General features: G+C 47.7%; 1 protein-coding gene across 1 annotated transcript in view; it reads right to left on the reverse strand.

Moving 5' to 3' along the window:
- Nucleotides 1-19,509, reverse strand: part of DMC1 (DNA meiotic recombinase 1) — a 1,170,937-nt gene that overhangs the window by 89,766 nt on the left and 1,061,662 nt on the right. Inside the window, exon 12 of the mRNA XM_086936467.1 lies at nucleotides 10,141-10,257. Within this exon, the coding sequence (XP_086792593.1) occupies nucleotides 10,141-10,257 (117 nt within the window). The remainder of the gene's footprint in view (nucleotides 1-10,140; nucleotides 10,258-19,509) is intronic.

Here is a 19,509-nt window from a genome sequence, read left to right on the forward strand (position 1 = left end):
GGAAGTGGAATGCGAAATTACTAGCAGGTAAGAACTACTCTCATAGACTTTTGAAACGCTGGACCTACAGTGCTGAACCCTTAGATTAGAAGCAGGAGGCCTAGGGACGTCGTGTGCAGAGTGGAAACTCTCACGCGTAATGCGGGACAAAGTCTATGGTTGCTAGAAATTACAAAGTTAGTGTTCTCGGGCGAACCCGACTAGGTAGGTCAAAAACGAAAGTGGATCTAGACACTTAGAGAGTTGTTCTACGCTGGAGCACCGTGGTACTCGGTTTACCTAGCCCAGGGGCTGCGGCTGCATAGGGTTCAAGTGTCGTCGGAAACCCTCGTTGACGAACCAGGAGCCTGAAGTGGAAGTTGCTGGCAGGCGACCAGTGAAGATGTTCCGGGCTGATCCAAGGACTGGGTCAGCTGAAGAAGAGTACCTGTAAGCAGAGGGGACCAAGTTCTGAATCACTAGCCAGTGATTAGATGGGCACCAGGATGGCACCGGATGAAGTCACCTCGACCAGGTGAGTGGGCGACGCTGGGCTCTGCAGTCTCTCGGACCAGGAGGCGTTGTCGGCGACCAGGATGGAGGTGCGAGCTGTCCCACGAAGGTATCTGCTGTCGGCGATGCTGGACCCAGGATTGGGGCAACAACTCTTGGCAAATGCAAGCCCACGCGGTGGACTCAAAATGGCGTCTGGAGTGGACCAGGAGGGTCCGGGGTGCTCCTCTGTTGGAGGGAAGCAAGGGCCAGTCTGGAGCAATCAGACCAGCGATGGAAGTGTCGTAGTTCGTCGTCAAGAGGGCTACAAGCCAGCAGGCAAGTGGCCGGACAACGCGGTGAGCAGCAAAGAGCAGAAGGGCCCCACGCAGATCTCGTGGATGCTGGGGGGCTGGACTTCGGTGCTGGAGCTGCTCAGGGTTAGGGCTTCTCAAACCCCAAAGCATTCACTCGAGGATCCCTCGGCGGTCGTGCTGGATAAGTGTAGTGCAGTTCTGAAGATGGCCGGTTCCTCGAGGTCTCGTCACACCCACGAATCTCAGCTGGGCTGATGATGCAGGTAGAGGTCAGAGGTGCCAGGGAAGCCGGGTCTCGTCGTGCTGGTCGGTCTGGTTCCGGAGGAAGGACGTGCAGCAAACCGCAGGTTACTTAGTTGGTGCCCGCTGATGCAGGGTGACTACTCCTTAGTCACAAGGGAGAAATCTTGAGAAGAAGTCTTGAGTTCCTTTCGTAGAAAGTAGTTTCAGGATTCAAAGATGATCTAATTTGGAAGGGTCCCCGCTCCTACCTTTATTCTAAAGAAAGGGGCTGGTACGCGACTAGGTCCTGCCCATGGATGGGACCAGGAAGGGGGGTGGTTACACCCCTCTCCCATGCCGGACTTTCCCCAGCTCAGGGGCTGGTGTGCCCCTGGAACTGGTTCAAGCCGGCCTATGCATAGTGAGCACCGGGGTGCCACTTGCAGTCACCTTCCTATTCAGCCCTGCCTACCCAGGATACACAAAACCCTGTCTGGGATGGTGCTAGCACCGCCCCTGACAGGAAACCCTTTGTCCAAGCTCTCCTCGCTGGAAGGACTCCCAGCAGCAGGAGGTCAGACTTGTGTCTGTGGTGGCAGCATCCATTTTGTGATGCTGAGGCTTGAGTTAACTTTAACCGTGGTTCACAGTTACACACATGTCGTGTCCCTCTAGAAGGGTGGAATGCTAACCCCGTCGCCAGAATTGGCGAGGGGTTAGTATTCCAATTCGTATGACACCTTACTCGACATGTTTTGATAAAGCGATACCAGAGTTGGCATATAACCACGAGGATTATAATGCACTTAAGAGTATATGGTATGCGTTATCATGGAACAGCTATTAGGACTTGGTTCCGCAAGCTGCAAACGGGCTCAGCTCATGCCAGAGCACCATCTCACATGATTCCAAGCACTCTGCCTTCAGGATTGTTAAGGCCTGCCATAGGAGTGACTGATAGGAATACATGTGTCCATTTTAGGGTTAGATATAGGTATACTATATCTAAAGCAAAGGGTGAGTACACCACCTTGCCCCAGCTGTCGTGCAGCCAGTTGTGTCAGATTTAGATGGCCAGCCAGGGGTGGCATAATACATGCTGCAGCCCCTGGTAGGCCCTGGGTACACCTATGCCCTGAGTTACAGGGTCTGATAAGGTGGCCCAGTACCAATTGGTATATGCACCTAAGGTACATGGAATTCATTTTACAGAGAGAGCAGTAGGGCTGGGGCCCTGAATAGCAGGGTCCCAGGTCAACTAAGTCGGAAAACCAGCAAAACACCAGGCAAAAAGTTGGGGGCAACCATAGTCAGGTATCCACCCTCCTACAGTCATGTCAGGTGTTATCAACCTCAAAGAAATAGTGATCCTCTCCATCGACGAAGATATCGTCGATGGTACAGTCGGCGATGGGGTTGCAAGAGAAACCAGAATCGTCGACGACAAGATGGGCGTCGTCGAGACTGCCGTCGACGAGACCGTCGACACTACTGCCGTCGTCATCCTCGTAGTCGCTCTCGTCGACGACACCATCGTCGTCGTTACCGTCGTCGACACTCTCATTCTCGTCGCCGTAACCGTCGTCGACGCTCCCGTCGTTGATATGTTAAGACTAGAAGGTACTGTCGACGAGCCCGTGGACGGTGCAACTTTTTTCACCTGGGATTTGGAAGTCTTCTTCGACGGAGTCTTCTGCAGCGTCGTCAATGATCTAGAATCTTTCTCTGACTTCTCAGATGTTAGAGAAGAGGGCTTTTTAAAAGCTTTAGCAGACTCCACCACTGCTGTAGCTGAAGATAGTCCTTCCCTCTCCTTTGCACCATGGTGAGGAGATTTACTAGGATTTCGGCTCTCAGACTCACGGGGGGTCCTTTTTTTGACCTTAACAGGTCGTGATGAAGATGGTGAAGGGAAGCCCTACCCCTTTTCACAGACCTTCTAGATGAGGTGGCAGATGATGAATCTACACTGTCACTTGACAGAGTTTCCTTCCTCGACTTCAGCTTCTGGAGCCAAGTGAGGAGGTGACCTGCACGGTCATGGAGAGTCTTTGTAGAGAAGGTGCGGCAGATCTTGCAGTCCGCTACCTTGTGATCAGGGTACAAGCAATAAATGCAGTCCTTATGCCTGTCCTCTTGCCACAGGTGGAACAAGCCTTGAAAAGGGCTTTTTTCTCCTTGTCAGACATTTCCAGATGAAATACCAACCAATTCTGAAGAAAAAATGCTGAAAAAACAGTCAACTAGAGTTGAAGTGAGCAGAGCTCAAAGGAGACTCCCTTAACACAACGTGCAGTAGAAAATCTGAGGCTCTGAGGTTCTCTCAGGAGGGCTCTATGGGGTGAGGCTAATCTGATAGGCTGTTGCTTTACTTTGGTCTCTTTTGCAAAAAGAGGTGGATATGCTACAAAAGGGAATGAGGCCTAGGCCTTTTTCTTTCTGTTTTGTACCTACTACTATGTTATTTTGTTTACCGAGACTCCCATTCCGACGACGGGGAATGATACAAGCTATGGGAATCTATGAAAGTTCCAATACTGGAGTAACGCAGGTAATCCCACTGACTGTGCCATCCCTTCACTGACCATCTTCACCACTACTTTTTGTTACACTGCAAACTCGCATGGAAGCGTTTTCTAAACGTGGATCGTCATCATGCTGTCATTGGAAACAGAGGTGTAGGGATGGCATGCGGGCCGGAGGGGGATTTAAAAGTAAAGTAAAAAAAAAGTAAACTTACCTGACCGGGCGGGTCCGCGCCGCCTCTGCTGTTGGCTCCTGGGCCGGGGTCCGTGCGTTGGAATGGCGCCTTCTCAACCTTTTGCATTAGTGGCTGGCAACCCCTGGCTCTCAGCCAATCCAGACGCTGCTCCAGCAGCGCCAGAATTGGCATTAGGAGACCAGGTCTGTTCATGAAGCAACCCTGGGTCTCTTAAGGGGAAGGTTAGTGCGCATGTTCGAGCTGATCGTAAAAATGATCAGCCCAAAAACGAACATGCGCACTATTGCGCTGTCCGCTGTCACTCAACCCAGAGAGTGCTGCTGCAGCCTCACTCCTTCAGCGTCCGTGTTCTACTTCTGACGCTAATTCCAATCAGGAGTCCTGATTGCTGCAATTAGGGTCAGAAGTAGAACGATGGGGCTGTGGCATTAGTGGGGCAACGCCCCAACAATGGACGCACCGCTACTGCCCTGGCTCATCTTCTGGAGGTACCCCACCTACATTGTTCTGATCTTCTGACTTCCCAGCTTTCTGGAGGTTATCCTGCAGCAGCAGCTCTAAGATGTGCTAAGTGTTAAGGTTACTACCTGTCTTTAACTTCCTTGATGCAGCCAGGGTCCTAAGTTCCTGGAACTTAATACCACTGAATCTAGAAGATTGAGACCAACTGGCATCCCCAAGTAAAGTCATGGTGAACTAAGTGTAGTGTGGTGTTGTCCCTACCTACCCTGTTGAAAACTAAACTTCAAAAGGATTGTAGAAAGGGTTATGTTAGACCCTCAACTAACAACCCAAAAAGTTAAGTAGAACGTACAACTTTACAAAAAGTATTTATTTGTGCCTAGTGCTAGTGATGGTTTTTCATCTAATCACACCTAGATTCGCTGGTAAAACAGTGCAGGATTAAATCCCAACCACTTTACCACAATAGGCCCCACCAGTGGTGGGTCAGAGGGAGTGAGAGAGGGTTTCTTTTGGACGAGGGACAACCGGTTGTGTTCTCCCTTGAAAAAACACCCACAAAAAACAAACGGCCCCTATATCACTAGCCCTACGTCTGGGCTTTCACAGTTTATCGTGTAGGCATTTCCTCACCAAAAATGTGTATTGACTGACTGGCCACTCTATTCATTCAGTACTATGGATGTGTAGAGCAATTGATTGGGATGGTCTCATCCCCCCCCCGTGTCAGGCTTTATCATCAGCCATCCTACGTTCATCAAATAATCCTCTAATGGCAAACTAGCCCCTTATTTAGGGCTAAAGGTCGATCATTAGAAGGAATCTAAAGGAAACAAGGAGAATTGCACCTTCATGCACAAACAAAACAGGGGTTGTTTTACTAAACTGACGTGTATTTTGCATGCAACTGTACTTGTGACTATTTTATCATGCACTTTGAAAGTATTTTAGCCTTCATGCACGAAGAAAAGGAAAAATGTTGTACTAAACTGGCTTCATTTTTGCTTATTGCTGGACTGGTGATTGTTTTATCAAACAGTTTGAAAGTATTTTCACCTACATGAATGAATAAAATGGCAATTATTTTACTGAACTGGCTTGAGTTTTGCATGCTGCTGTTCTTGTGATTGCTTTATTTTATTTTTTTAATCTTTTTATTATTGCAAGATACAAACAAGACATTAAGGAGGACCATCATAAATATAAAGTGTCAGGCAGTACACCCTGAGAGAAAACTCGACAGTATTTCAACAATTTAACAATGCGTATGGATCCTATTTCAAATCCTTCTCCACGATGTCTAGCTCCCTCAATCAGTGCCGTACCATGCCCGAACCCAAAGCTCCAGACCCTTAATCAGTGCTCTATGCATGGCCCCCCCAAAGTCTATGAACTCCCAAACCCCCCGCCCCTGCTGTCGACAGTATATTCTAGCTAAAGAGTGTGAGCAATGTACTACCCCAGTGTATGTTCTATGTAGTGGCCATCTCATCTATTATACTACGAATCGCTGTGACCACCCGGAAGTCGGGGTCCCACCCCCGCGCTCGTCTCCCCCAGGCCAGAGGAAGACACCTGTGCCTGTCCCCCTCCATCGATGAGCCTGACTCCGAATCCATATCCGCATCAAGCAGCCTAAGTTCCATCACCAATGCTCCCATGCCCGCGCCACCTCCAGCGCCCTATCGCTATGGGACCTATGGGCTTGTTGCAATCGAACAGAACTCTCGCTACCCGCCCACATAAGGAACGCTGCTTTCCATCGAACATAGCTAGGGCCAGTCGCTGCCTTACAGTGTGATGTAATTTCCCTTTTAGCCAGGATGAGACCCAAGTCCATGAACTTACTAGTTATTTTATTTTTACTAGTGTGCGGGAACCAGTGCAGTAGACATGCTCCCTTATCCATATCGACCTGCCGCGCAGTTATTATGCAAAGTGACGTCGTTATTTCCTCCCAATACATTCCCAACTGAGGTCAATCCCACAGCATATAGCTCAGATCCGCTCCCTGCAACCGGCATCGGGGGCAGATCACAGTATCCACCCGAAAGTACCGATTAATTTTTGCTGGCGTAAGGTATGCCCTATGCAATATATAAAGAATTGGATAAGTTGGAACCTAGCATTCCTGGTGCCCTTCCATGCTCTCTTAAGTATATGTGACCAGGTCACATCCGGTATAGCCCTGCCCAAGTCCGCCGCCCAGCACTCTCGCAGTTTTTGTAATGGGTTAGTCTCCTCCCCCAGCATACGTTTATATAGGCAGGTGATTGTCTTATACGTACCCGCTGCCATCACAACTTATTGGCATGCTCCGCTTAAGGGTGGGTCTGAGAGGCCAGCGCCTCAGTTTTTCTGTATGGCTGTTATCAATGCCGCATGCAGCAGGAAATGGCCGCGCGGAAGACCAAAGGTCTCCTGCAACGTGCTGTAGGGCAGCAGTGCACCATCTCTCCTCATTCTCACTGCATCGCTATAACCCCCATATAAAGAACAATCACTACAGCACCCCATTATAGGGCAGAGTTCCCAGTCCCACAGACATCACAAAGTCTACTCATCCAGCAGTCCATCTGCCGTCCCAGGAGTGACCATTGGTAGTCGCTGATCGTCCGACACAGAAGTCTCCGCCTCCGACTGGCCCTTATCACTGCCAAGCTCTGACGCCTCTGGCGTGGTTTTCAGCAGTTCACCGAAGATCGCCGACACCGCTTCCAGGGCTCCTTTGTGGTCTATAGCTGTTTGCAAGATCGATGGTTTCCGCGGGCCCCGCTTGCGATGCCGCAATCGCTGCGACCTACGAGGCCGAGAGTCAGCAGCCAGCTCCCGCGCCTCCGCTACTCGGCCGTCATTTCCCGCTCTGTACTGTACTATTCCAGCCAATCCCACGCATCCTCTGGCGTGTCATGAAAGTGGGTCTTTCCGTCTAGTGCAATGCGCAACCTGGCTGGGAAGAACAGAGAATATTGAATCCCTTCCGCACGTAATTCCTTCTTCACAGCTTGAAAGGACATGCACCGTCGCTGCGTGTCAAGCGAATAGTCTGGAATGATAGTAACACTACTGTTGTCCACCTGGTAGGGGCCATCACTACGGGCCTTCCGGAGATGCAAGTCGCGATCACGAAAGTGCAGCAAGCGTGCCACCACCGGCCGTGGGGGGTGACCCTGCAACGGTGGCTTAGCCGGTACTCGGTGCGCCCGCTCTAAAGTGTAGAGGTTCGATAGCCCCTCAGGGGCCACGACAGTTTGAAACCAAGTTTCTAAGTAGCTCACCATGTCCGACCCCTCAATTTTCTCTGGTAGGCCCACCACGCGGATGTTGTTGCGTCTATTCCTGCCTTCCGCGTCCTCAGCCCTCCGCTCCAGCACCGTGAGCCGATCCAGGACACCCGCCATTGATGCTGACAGTGCGGTCTGTGCCAGGCCTATCTCTTGAAGTGTAGTTTCGGTCTGCTTTACCCGTCAGCAAATTTCCGCTGTGAGTGGTCCGCTCGCAGCAAACCCAATCCCGTTGTAACCTGCGCAATGTCCTGCTGGAGAGCAACTCGAGTGTCCGTTATGGCCGCCAATATTCTATCCAATTGGAGCTGTATCCCAGGATCCTGTGGGATTTCCTGCTCACCCCTATTCTCCTGAGGCGGGGACTCAGCATCCGATGGTTGGGGGTCTTCCTCCTTTTTACTCCGAGGCTTGCCCATAGCTGCGACCGTTAATTCCCTTCAATCCTGTGCTGCAGTGCCCCCTCACCACCCGATCAAGTTTGCAGTGTCGCGCCTCTCGCTCTTCTCAAAAGATCCCAATGTGCTCCACTCACCGAAGCCTCAGCGCTCAGGAGAAACCCCAGTCCTAATGAGCCCTCCAGGTAGGGCTATTCGCGGTCATGCAGCGTCCCCAAGCAGGAGGGTCAGTCCACTCGGCTCGCCTTTGCCCCAACAAAAGCTCCTCTCTCAGTGTTCCTGGCCGGGGCGACCCCGATTCACCGTGGTCCCGTGCTAGGGGGGGCAGGCCCAGGTACGCCTCTAGTCACCATGCAATTGCGCTCCTTTAGCGACCCCAAGTCTATCCAGTAGTCCGACTGCGGCTTCCTTCTGGTCCCGCTGCAGGGTGTTGTATGCCCAGCACTGTGCCGCAAGGCCGCCCCTCACACCCCCTCTCCGCCTCTCATCCCAGAGGAGGGCTCCGCCAGTCCAATCACCCCTGTCCGGGCAGTGCAGGCCCAGGGCGAGCGGCGCCGTTTTCACTCGCCCGGCGGCCGGCCCCCTCTCTTCTTCCAAGAGACAACGCGGCCGAACCACACCTAAATTCTGGCAATTTGCAGCGCCCCTCAACTCCGGGCCGCCCATTACACCAGCGGTTCCGCCTAGGGGTCCGGGAGGAGCCAAAAACAGGATAAACTCAGGGGATCGGGCACGGAGCTCCGTGCTCACGCGGCCTGTCCCATCGGCTCCTAAGCCACGCCACCCCTTGTGATTGCTTTATCATGCATTTTGAAAGCATTTGTGCCTTTAAGCATAAAATGGAATTGACTTGTGTATACTGCTGGGCTGGTAATTGTTTTGGCATACGCTTTGTAAGTATTTGCACTTTTCCCTTTGCTTCACCAAGTATGGTTAGTATAGTTCTGTGCTGGTTTAGGTACTTGATGATATAGCTTGTTTTATTCTATATGGTTGTGTTGTTTCTGGAGTTGTTGATACTTGTCTGCAATGTGCCTTGAATCTTCTTGTATTTATCACCGTTTACACTCCATAAATAAATAAAAATAGACAAACAGCAACGTTCTGAAGCATCCAATCAGTTTTCAGCCTCCGGTTTGCCTACCGAGTTTCGCCCTGCTTACTGTTAAAATCAGGGTAGAAATTGAAATTGCTTCCTCAATTCAGTGTAAACACTGTAGAATGGTTAATATCTTGCTCAATCCCTTACAGAGGGAAGTGTGTGATGTGCAGATAATGCATCAGTTTATTTCTCCCTGAGCTGACATTAGACAATAACAGTGATACATATTTATATCTCGTGCACTCCTAAATTCTCACGACACACATCAAGAATAGTTTTGTACAGAGCACAGATAATGAATGGTCTGATTGCTGCCTCAGTTAAGTGATCTGCTCTTGACAAGAAGGTTACGAAAGTCATAGTTTAAATATCAAATGTCTTTCTCACTTGTGACGATTTAAAATGTCAGCGTTCGTCCAGCAATTGTGCAAGTAAGTATAAAAACATTTTTTTTAATTATCGGGATTTTCAAAATATACAGGACTTTGTAGCAGGAGGGGAAAAGTGGTAGGTTGTGGGCCATACGTGAGAGCGGCGGGCGTCTATGTACTTTGCAGGGAGGATCCATCAGGTTTTGTTAAGCCCCTACAATAGGGGTAAGAGAGTCAAAATGGTAATCAAACGCCCGACTTCACTTAGGATCATCCTGTGTACAAATAACTGTTACTACATTTATCAGGACCTGCTCACTTAAACACCTGTACTGTCTGTAATTGGAAAGAAGACTGCCGTGGAGTTCCCAGTTTTGAACCCTTCCTTAAACATGCCGAATTCAGTACCTTCATATGGTTTCCAAAAAGTTTTAAAAGACATTTGACAACCCATACCACAGGCCACAATGTACATGATGTGGTCTGTGGTGTGGTGGTTTGCCAAATAAATCAGTAGCATCGCTTAAAGCTGTTAACTGTTCGGTCACTTTTGTAGTCACAGTTGTAGTCACTTCTTTGTTGTTTTCCCATCTCGAAGAAAAACGACATTTCCCTGGTTATGTAAGATTTTAATACTGTTGCCCTGCCACTCATCTTTCAGAAATTCACTGCTTCAGATTGATGGGTGAAAGTAACTTCTTCCCCCTTTCATACCTAGGCCCTAGAGAGGTTTTCACTACCATATACTAACATGGAAGGTAAGGAGAAGAGTTGCTCTTCGAAAGACTTACCTGTCATAAATCTTGGCGATGCGCAGCTCGCCTCTGCCTTTTCGCAAGCTGATCCGAGTTGTGGAAGCATGGGCAAGAATGTGGCCGCCAATAGGCTTCTTTGGGTCGGCTTGGAAGCTGGATGAAAAGGATGATGAAACAGAGTTATTTACAAGTACAGAAACATACAGTCACATTGGCTCCACCGTAAGGTTACATTGGCTGTACCATCAGTTATTGGCCCCATGGGAATTTTATGATTTACACTTTCATACAAAAAGTTTAACTGATGAACACAGCCGAAATCTCTATCTGAAAGTGATGGGGAAAATGAGGAATTATTAGTGTAATCGGACCCGGATTTACCAATTCCCCCATAAATTACAAATTTCCTAGTGGACGTTAAGGTCCAACTCATTATGGGGCGGACTTTACCCATGCCCCACGCTATTGACACCACTGCTATTAGTAACTCTGGGGGTGGAGAAAATCATGCCGATTTTCCAGTCCATTCTTAATGAGGGCCTTAGAATAATTACCTTCTCCTAAGCCGTGCCCTACATGTGTTTAATGAAATATTCTCAACATTTCAACTCCTTTTTTGTTCTTATTTTTATTTGCTGATTCATCGAACAAAAAAGTTCTGGAAAATTATAAAAGCATCTTTGGAGACAAAACTTAACAAGCATTGGCATAGCCAATAGGTCTCGTCTTTTGGTCCAAGTAAATGTGTAGCCATGCAGCACATTATACTGAGTGCTGTGCCAACAGTATCTGCCCATGTTAAGCATGTGCACTGTTGATTGATACCATTACAAAAACTGGTTAGTAAAGTCATCAAGTACTGGTCAATATATAGCCATTATCCCAGCCATCAATGTAGTCATTATTTTCAAATTAAAAGCGCCTAGTAGTGCTTTGCAATTTAAATAATGGCTAATATATATGTGACCTGAAAATGATACCAAGAAATTGAGGTGTTTACCAGCACCTGAATGACGTCAGTGTTGAAACAAAGGTGCTTTTTGATATTTTGCTCCAGACCTTAAAATGTTAACCTGGTCAGCGGCGTAGCAAGGATGCAGCACTTGTAGCATATCCACCTCTTTTTGTAAAAGAGACCAAAATAATGCAACAACCAATCAGATTAGCCTCACCCCATAGAACCTTCCTGAGAGAGCCTCAGATTTTCATAGCCGTTGTGAACAGTATAACAGAATATGCTGAAGGCTGAGCTTTCCCAGGAGAGGAGGGTGGGGGCATGGGAATCTATGAAAGTTACCAATACCGGAGAACCAAAGTTACAGGTAAGTATCTTGTTTTCTTACTCCAGTGTTGGAACTTTCATAGATTCCCATAGCTTGTATCAGAATAGCTAGCAGTTAGAAATAACACACATTTTATGTAATAAACCATAGAATAACCTTGTGTCTGTATCATCAGAATAAATACAAGTTATCAAAACATCAATCAGTAAACATCATCAGATACAAAATGTGTGAACCAATAACAGGAAGGAGGGTTAGGAGGGAAAGCTCACCGCTCACTGGAAGAGATTCCTCAGGACTGCCTGTCCCACTGCTGCATCACTCCCCTTGGAAGAGTCCAAGCAGTAATGTCTTGTGAAAGTATGGGCACTGCTCCATGTGGCTGCCCTGCAAATGTCTTTGATCGGCACTCCAGCGAAAAGAGCAGCAGACGATGAAACTGATCTTGTCGAGTGCGCCCGGACCCGTCCTTCTAGGGGCTTACCAGCCGCTAGGTAACAGTAGTGGATCGCGCTGGCAATCCATTGTGCAACTCCTTGCTTCGAAAGGGGAAAACCTTTGCAAGGTGCACTGAAAGTGACAAAGAGCTGAGTAGATCTTCTGAAGCCCTTGGTGCGTTGGAGATAACATTTTAAACATCTTTGAACATCCAAAGAATGAAGAGACCTCTCCACCGGAGGGGTAGGTCGAGGGAAAATAGATTTCAGAATGACCGGTTCATTCAAATGAAAATCCGAAGGGACCTCTGGGATGAATTTTGGATTTGTCCTCAGGATGAGAGTGCCCTTTTTAAACTGTAGGAACGGATCCTTAATAGTGAGAGCCTGAAGTTCTCCAACCCTCCTGGCTGATGTTAAAGCGAGAAGGAGGGCCACCTTCCATGAGAGAAATTTAAGGTCTGCCCTATGAATTGGCTCAAAAGGAGGTCTCATGAGTTGAGCAAGGACTAAGTTGAGCTGCCACATGAGTGACGGAGGTCTAACTGGAGGAAAAACCCTTCAAAGTCCTTTTAAAAATTGTTTAACGATTCTTGTAGACCAACGGGAAGGGCCAGAAGATGTTCGCCTGAATCTAGAAATCACTGCCAGGTGCACCTTGATAGAAGAATGGGCGAGCCCTGATTTAGCCAGAGTCAAAATGTATGGCAAGATTTGATGAGGAGCGTGTGAGAAGTTGGCCTGATATATGATGCTCACTAGTTCTAGTGATCACCTTATATCAGTCCAAACAACCCTTATGGTGATTGGTTGTAAGTCAACCTTATAGACCAGCTATCCTAATGGTAGCATGGACAAAGCAGTCTTAGGCTAAACTCTTTTGGCATGTGAAGCCGGCTGTTTTATCACATATAACCCCTTGAATACCAAGTGAAAGGACACCACACAGGTTGTTATGAAAATATACGAGATATTTATTAATAACAAAACACCTCTGAACTCTTTATGAGATCAGAGGGCTAAGCACATGACAAGACTCTTAAGAAAAATACGATAAGTTGCACAAATTACAATGGTGCCCTAGGGGCACGACAAACCATATACTAAGTAAATGGTATAAGGAAATCGATAGAAGGAATAGAGCTGTCCAGAGGCTGTAGGACCGCTGGGACTACACTACCCTAACCTTAGGTAAGAAGCAGGAGGCCCACGGGACGCGTGTGCAGAGTGTGAACTCACATGCGAGATGCATAACAAAGTCAATGGACAGTACAAATTACGAAAAGGTAAGTAAAAGACAGTTCCAACTAGCTAGGACTAAAACGACCGGATACCTGGACACTAGGAGAGTCAATCTACCCTTGAGCACCAAAATGCTCTTGTTACCTCACCCACGGGCTGCGGGTGCATAGGTGTGAAAGTGCGTCGGGTTTCTGCGTTGAAGTCAATGGAGCCTTGAAGAAAAGATGCTGCAGGCGACCAGGAGGAAGCTGTCCGGAGTGATCCAAGGGTGGATCAAGGAAGATGGAGACCTGAAAGCAGAGGGGACAATGTTCACAGTCACTAGCCAGTGACTGAAGTGGAACCAGGAAGGAACCAGATGCTGTTGTTGCGATCAGGTGAAGAGTGGACGCTTGACTCTGCAGCCACGTGGACCAGGTGGTGTCTTCGACGACCAGGATGGAGGCACGAGCTGTCTCACGCAGGCTCTCGCTGTCGGGGGTGTTGGTTCCGGATTCGGCGTCAAAAGTCCTTGGCAAAGGCAACCCACGCGGTGAGTGGAAAAGATGTATGGTGCGGACTAGGAGGGTCCGGGGTGCTTCTCCTTAGCAGGGAAGCAAGGGCCAGTCTGGAGCAACCAGACCAGCTTTGTAGATTTTAAGGATCGTCGTCTAGGAGGCCACTAGCCAGCCGGCAAGTGACCAGACAACGCGTCGAGCAGCAATCAAGCAAAAGGGCCCCAAGATCTCGTGGATGCTGGAGGGCTGATCTTCTGTGCAGGAGCTGCGCGGGGCTGGGGCTGGGGCTTTTCAATCCCCAAAGCACTTTCTCGAGGATGCCTCTGAAGTCGTGCTGGAAGCGAAGTGCAGTTTCTCCAAGATGGCCGGTCACACGTGTCTCGCCGCACCCACGGATCTCAGCTGTGCTGCAGATGTAGGTAGAGGTCGGAGAGGTCTGGAAGTCCGGATCTCGTTGGGCTCTGAAGTCTGGTTCCGGCAGGAAGGACGACAAAGTGAACCGCTAGGACGCTTGATGGTGCCTGCTTGTGCAGGGTGGTCACTCCTTGGCCACAAGGGGGATTTTCTTCAGTCTTCTGTGGAGCAGAACGTCGAAGTCCAGAGTTTCTTCTTTGTAGTTTCAAATCAGGATTAATCTAATTTGGAATGGGACCAGCTCCTACCTTTATTCTCCTAAAGGGGGCTGTACTGTGACTAGGTCCCTCCTATGGGTGGGACCAGGAAGGGGTGTGGTTACACCCCCTATCCTTTGTCTGGTTTCGCGCCAGAGCTGGGGCTGGAGTGCCCCAGCAACTGGTTTGAACCGGGGTATGCACAGGGACACCTTGTGTGCCCCAGGCATGTCTCATTCCTTTCAGCCTGTCCTACCTAATACACAAAATCCTGTCTGGGGTGGTGCTAGCACCTCCCAAGGCAGGAAACCCTTTGTCCAGGCCTCCCTCGCTGGAAGGACTCCCAGCAACAGGAGGTCAGACTTGTGTCTGTGGTGGCAGCATCCATTTTGTGATGCTGAGGCTCGAGTTAACTTTAACCGGGGTTCACAGTTACATACATGTCGTGTCCCTCTAAAAGGGTGGAATGCTACCCCCGTAGCCAGAACTGGCAAGGGGGTAGTATTCCAATTCGTATGACACCTTACTCGACATGTTTTGATAATGCTATGCCAAAGTTAGCAATAACCACAAGGATTATAATGCACTTAAGAGTATATGGTATAGCGTTATCATGGAAACAGCTAAAGGACTTGGTTCTGAAAGCTGCAGACAGGCTCGGCTCATGGTAGAGCACCATCTCACATAAATCCAAGCACTCTGCCTCCAGGATTGTTAAGGCCTGCCATAGGAGTGACTTATAGGAGGATATGTGTCCATTTTAGCGTTAGATATAGGTATACTATATCTAAAGCAAAGGGTGATTACACCACCTTGCCCCAGCTGTGTTACCAGCCAGTTGTCAGACCCCCCAGGATATAGCGGCATGGATTAGCAAATTTAGTGGCATAAAAATGGAAATTTAGCGGCACAAATATGGAAATTTAGCGGCCATTTTGCGGCATTTTATTTGGCCACTTTTCCTACAACAAACACAGATATCTTAGTTTTTTGAGTTATTTAACAACATGAATCTATGTATATTTGGTTTATTTACAATGTAGACACTTTATATTGGCATAGACACAGCTGTAGCTAATAAGACTCATGTTTAATAATGTTAACATGTTCAATAAAAAAAATTGTAATAGAAATAAATACATATATACCTAAAGAGTGACTTTCAGGCCGTCTCCATCTAGTGATCTTTTCAAATGTCATTCACGTTTCGGCCTCGCCCACCTATAGAATATGGCCTGAGATACTGCCCTTTTAACCATTGCCTAGCTGCGTTATCAGTGATGGCATTTTGCTCCAGCACATGTCTATATCTGCCTAGAAAGTAGTCCGCATAGCAGAGGAGCCGCCACTGTAATTGGTATCACTTACTACAACAGCATTTGTTTCATGACTTGTGGGAAGGCATTTCATCATCTATACTGGAAAAATGTTTTATGATATCACTACTGTTTGGGGTTCATCATTTTAGACTGATGTAATCTGCATGCTCTCTGATCTTTTAAGCGCTAAATGAGAAGCAGAGTTGTTGTATCAGCCAACATGATTTGACTAGCACTGCTGCATTTTGCGCATGATTGTTAAAGGTGAGGGAAAACACAATATTTTGTGAAGTAACCAACATCTTTGAAGACTGGAGGGTCTGGCCAATGCTCATCACCCATGAGACCCGGCCCACTTAAAGCCATGACAATATCAGCAAACTGCAGGTCCTCCAAATTCTTCAGCTTGATTTCTGCTAAAGATTCCCAAATTCTGCTCAGTGTCTCTGGATATAAAAAACCTGCACTGGCTTCCCATTAAGCAAAGAATCGTTGGAGAGCAGCTGTGTGTTCTGAAAAAAGCAAACACGGATTATGATGAATCCAGAGGATGGTTATGCTGCTGCATAACTATTTCACTTTGTTCTCTCCATTACATGCAGGAAATGGAATCAAGCATACAACACAACTTCCTGGCAAAAAAAAAAACACGATATTTCAAGGCAATGCTTGCTGGGACTACAAAGTGCAAACAAACCTCAGGCACAACCACAGAGAAAGGAATTCAAGTGCAAGGTTTTGATTCAGGTGAAAAATCAAACGACGTGGAATGTATGTCTCCAAACGGCCAAGACATGTGGATGTCCCCGTGGGATAAGAAAATGTAAAGCCCATTGAGTCCGATGGCCAACTAGACAAGTTACATAAACAGGAACAAGGCTGTGGCAGCGTTAAGCATCCACTGCAGAAGGCTGCAGCACGCCAGAAATAAAATAATGGAAAGAAAGGGACTTACTCAAAAACAACTCATTCACGGTCATGCAAAATCATAAATTGCGAGTTTCATTGAGTTACATCTAAGTTAGATGTAACTCTTTAGTTCCCTTTCCCAGCCTGTCCTTGGACATGCCTCCAGAGCCAGGCTCTCTTTGGAGTGACTTTAGTTCCCTTTCTCAGCTTGTCCATGGGCATGTCTCCGGAGCCAGGCCAACAGTCTTGGTTTCTTTTCTTCTGCCTGTCCCCGGGCTTGGACCCTGGACAGCTGTGCAGAGGCTCAGGTTCCGCTGTCCAGACCTGCTGCGCGGTGTCTTTATTTCCCGTGCACTGTGTGCCTGGACATGCCTCCGGGGCCAGGCCGGCCGTGCAGTTTCTTTCACTGGCTGATCTTGGACACATTCAGCTCCTGCAGGGATAACAAGGGCCCCTGTCAGATAATCCTGACTCTCCTTTGTGTAATGGCTTCGGGATCAGGGGGGAGGAGAGAGTTAACTCGCTGCGTGGTAATGGGGGGGTTGTGTGTTGTGTGTTAAATCATTAACTTTCCGAGTGGAGAGGAGGCGGGGCAGCGTTTATAAAAGAGGCTGGCAGAGGGTGGTGTAAATGCACAGATATCCTAACTGGGCGCTGCATTTTGTTTTCTGCAACAGGTCTGAATCCGGAGTTAACGACTGCCGACGATCACATCACACATTCCGCTGCTTGGGCGCTTTTGTAAAAATGCCGCGATTTCTACGAAAGTGCCGATTTCGCAGGCACTTTAGTAAAAATCGCGGCATTTTTACAAAAGTGCCGATTTCGAGGCAAATCGCGAAATCGCGATATCCTGGAGGGTCTGGTTAAAGTCGCAGTCGTCGATGCCCTTGTCGACGAGACCGTGGTCGTTGACGTCGTCGTTGATGTCGTCATTGACGTCGTCGACATCGTTATCATCAGCGACGCTGTAACCCTCGTCGTCTGCAAACCTCCCGTCGACGCTGATGAACCTGCCGTCGACGCTTCCTTCTTCAGCGATGATCCCTTCGTCGACGAATCCCCCGTCGACGACTCGTTGACGAAACCAATTTTAATTTTGTCTTCAATTTCTTCGTCTACGGAAACTCCGCCGTCGACGAGGACTTAGAACTCCTCTCAGAAGACTGGGAAGAGGGTTTCTTGAAGGCTAAGTCAGTCTTCTCACCCTTGGAAGGCGTAGCTAAACCTACCCTCTCCTTTTCACCTCGGTGAGGAGATTTGCTGGGCCCCTGGCTCTCAGACTTACTGGGGGTCTTTTTTGAGGCCTTAGGAGGACGCTCCACAGAAGAAGAAGGGGAACCCCTACCCCTCTTCACTGACCTTCTTGAGGAAGATGCCGATGCTGTTTCCTCACTGTTACTAGAGACAGTATCCTTCCTGGATTTCAGCTTCTGGAGCCATGTCAGAAGCCTACCCTCCGGTCCCGGAGGGTCTTGGTCGAAAAGGTGCGACAGAATTTACAGTCCGCAGCCTTGTGGTCAGGATAGAGGCAATAGATGCAGTCCTTATGCTTATCCTCCACAAAAGCCTTTTCGTGCCACAGGTGGAACATGGCTTGAAAAGGGCCTTCTTCTTTTTTTTCTTGTCAGACATCCTGAAAGGCAGATAACAATTCTGAAGTGAATCTGAAAAGAATCTGAAGAAAAAATCTTGAAGAAACTCCTTGAAGAGTAGAAGTTGAGCAGAGCTCAAAGGAGACTCCCTAAGCACAACGTGCAGTAGAAAATCTGAGGCTCTGAGGTTCCTTCAGGAGGGTTCTAAGGGGTGAGGCACTTCTGATTGGCTGATGCCTAGGTTTCGTCTCTTTTACAAAAAGAGGGTGATATGCTACAAAAGGGAATGAGGCCTAGGCCTTTTTCTTTCTCTTTTGTACCTACTGCTATGGTATTTTTGTTACAGAGACTCACATTCCGACGACGGGGAATGATACAAAAGCATGGGAATCTATGAAAGTTCCAATACTGGGGCAAATACAAGTTATCAAATGTTTTATGTTTACTGATTGCAATTCAACTTACCTTTTTCTTTTCAAGGTAGAGTATTTGGTTTGTGCAGACATTTCTTTACATTGTTTGTGCCCCACTTTTTTGGTCATTCACACTTTCTTAATGGCTTGCAATGTCACCATTTTGAGAAGTATTTCTCCACAGGTTTGCGATTACGAGCACCGTTCATACCTTAGGAGCTTTCCTCCTAAAGTGGGCAAGCTTCGGAATCCTGACCAGGCACATTCGGAAGCTCGTTTTCTTCGGCCTTTTGACTGAAGCTTCCTTCCTGCTTTGATGATTAGGTTTCGCCTGCTCAGCTCTTGTGCTGTGCTTGTGAAATCTAATGTAAAGTTTAAAAAAAATCTTAAAAAGGGCTTATAGCCCGCCACTGCTTACCATTTACTTTCATGCTTGCCACTCTGTTTTCCTTGCTTTTTATTGGTTCTGGCATGTTATTTCCTGCCGGTTTCTGGTTGGTTCTATTTCATTTAGTGTGTTTATCGTTACTGTGAAGCCTGGACTAAGTACTCCTTCCTTTTGAAGTTTTCATCCACCTTACTGGAGCTACTATTTATTTAGATGATTCAAATTTAAGTGATGGTTATCATGACGATATTGATGCTGGTACATTCCATGATGACAATGACAGGTCTTGGAGACCAACTCCAAAGAAAATAAAGTGAAGATACAGGAGAAGGGCCTTCTAATATTCAAGCCCCTACTTCTATTGTAGTTGATACATTTTATTCTGAAGACATTTTACATCCTAAGTCCTACGAATAGGCTTCTCCTACAGCAGACGCATCTATTAAAAGTAGATTAAGGAAACCTTGTACTAAAGAAGTCAGAAATAGACCTCGGTCTTAATGCCCTAGACCAACCTTATCTAACACTTTAACTAATACCACGTATATTGATCCATAATTGTTTGTATTTCTACACAAATACATTAAAGACCCTTAAAGGAAATTATAGATCCTGGATAGCCTTTTTCATAAACTTATAGACCTGTCTGTCCCTCTTTCCAAGATTTTAGATCTTGCTTTTATAGCTAAATATCAAGGCGGTACAGTTGAC

The sequence above is a fragment of the Lissotriton vulgaris genome, chromosome 1_1, assembly GCF_964263255.1.
Source record: "Lissotriton vulgaris chromosome 1_1, aLisVul1.2, whole genome shotgun sequence".
NCBI lineage: Eukaryota > Metazoa > Chordata > Amphibia > Caudata > Salamandridae > Lissotriton > Lissotriton vulgaris.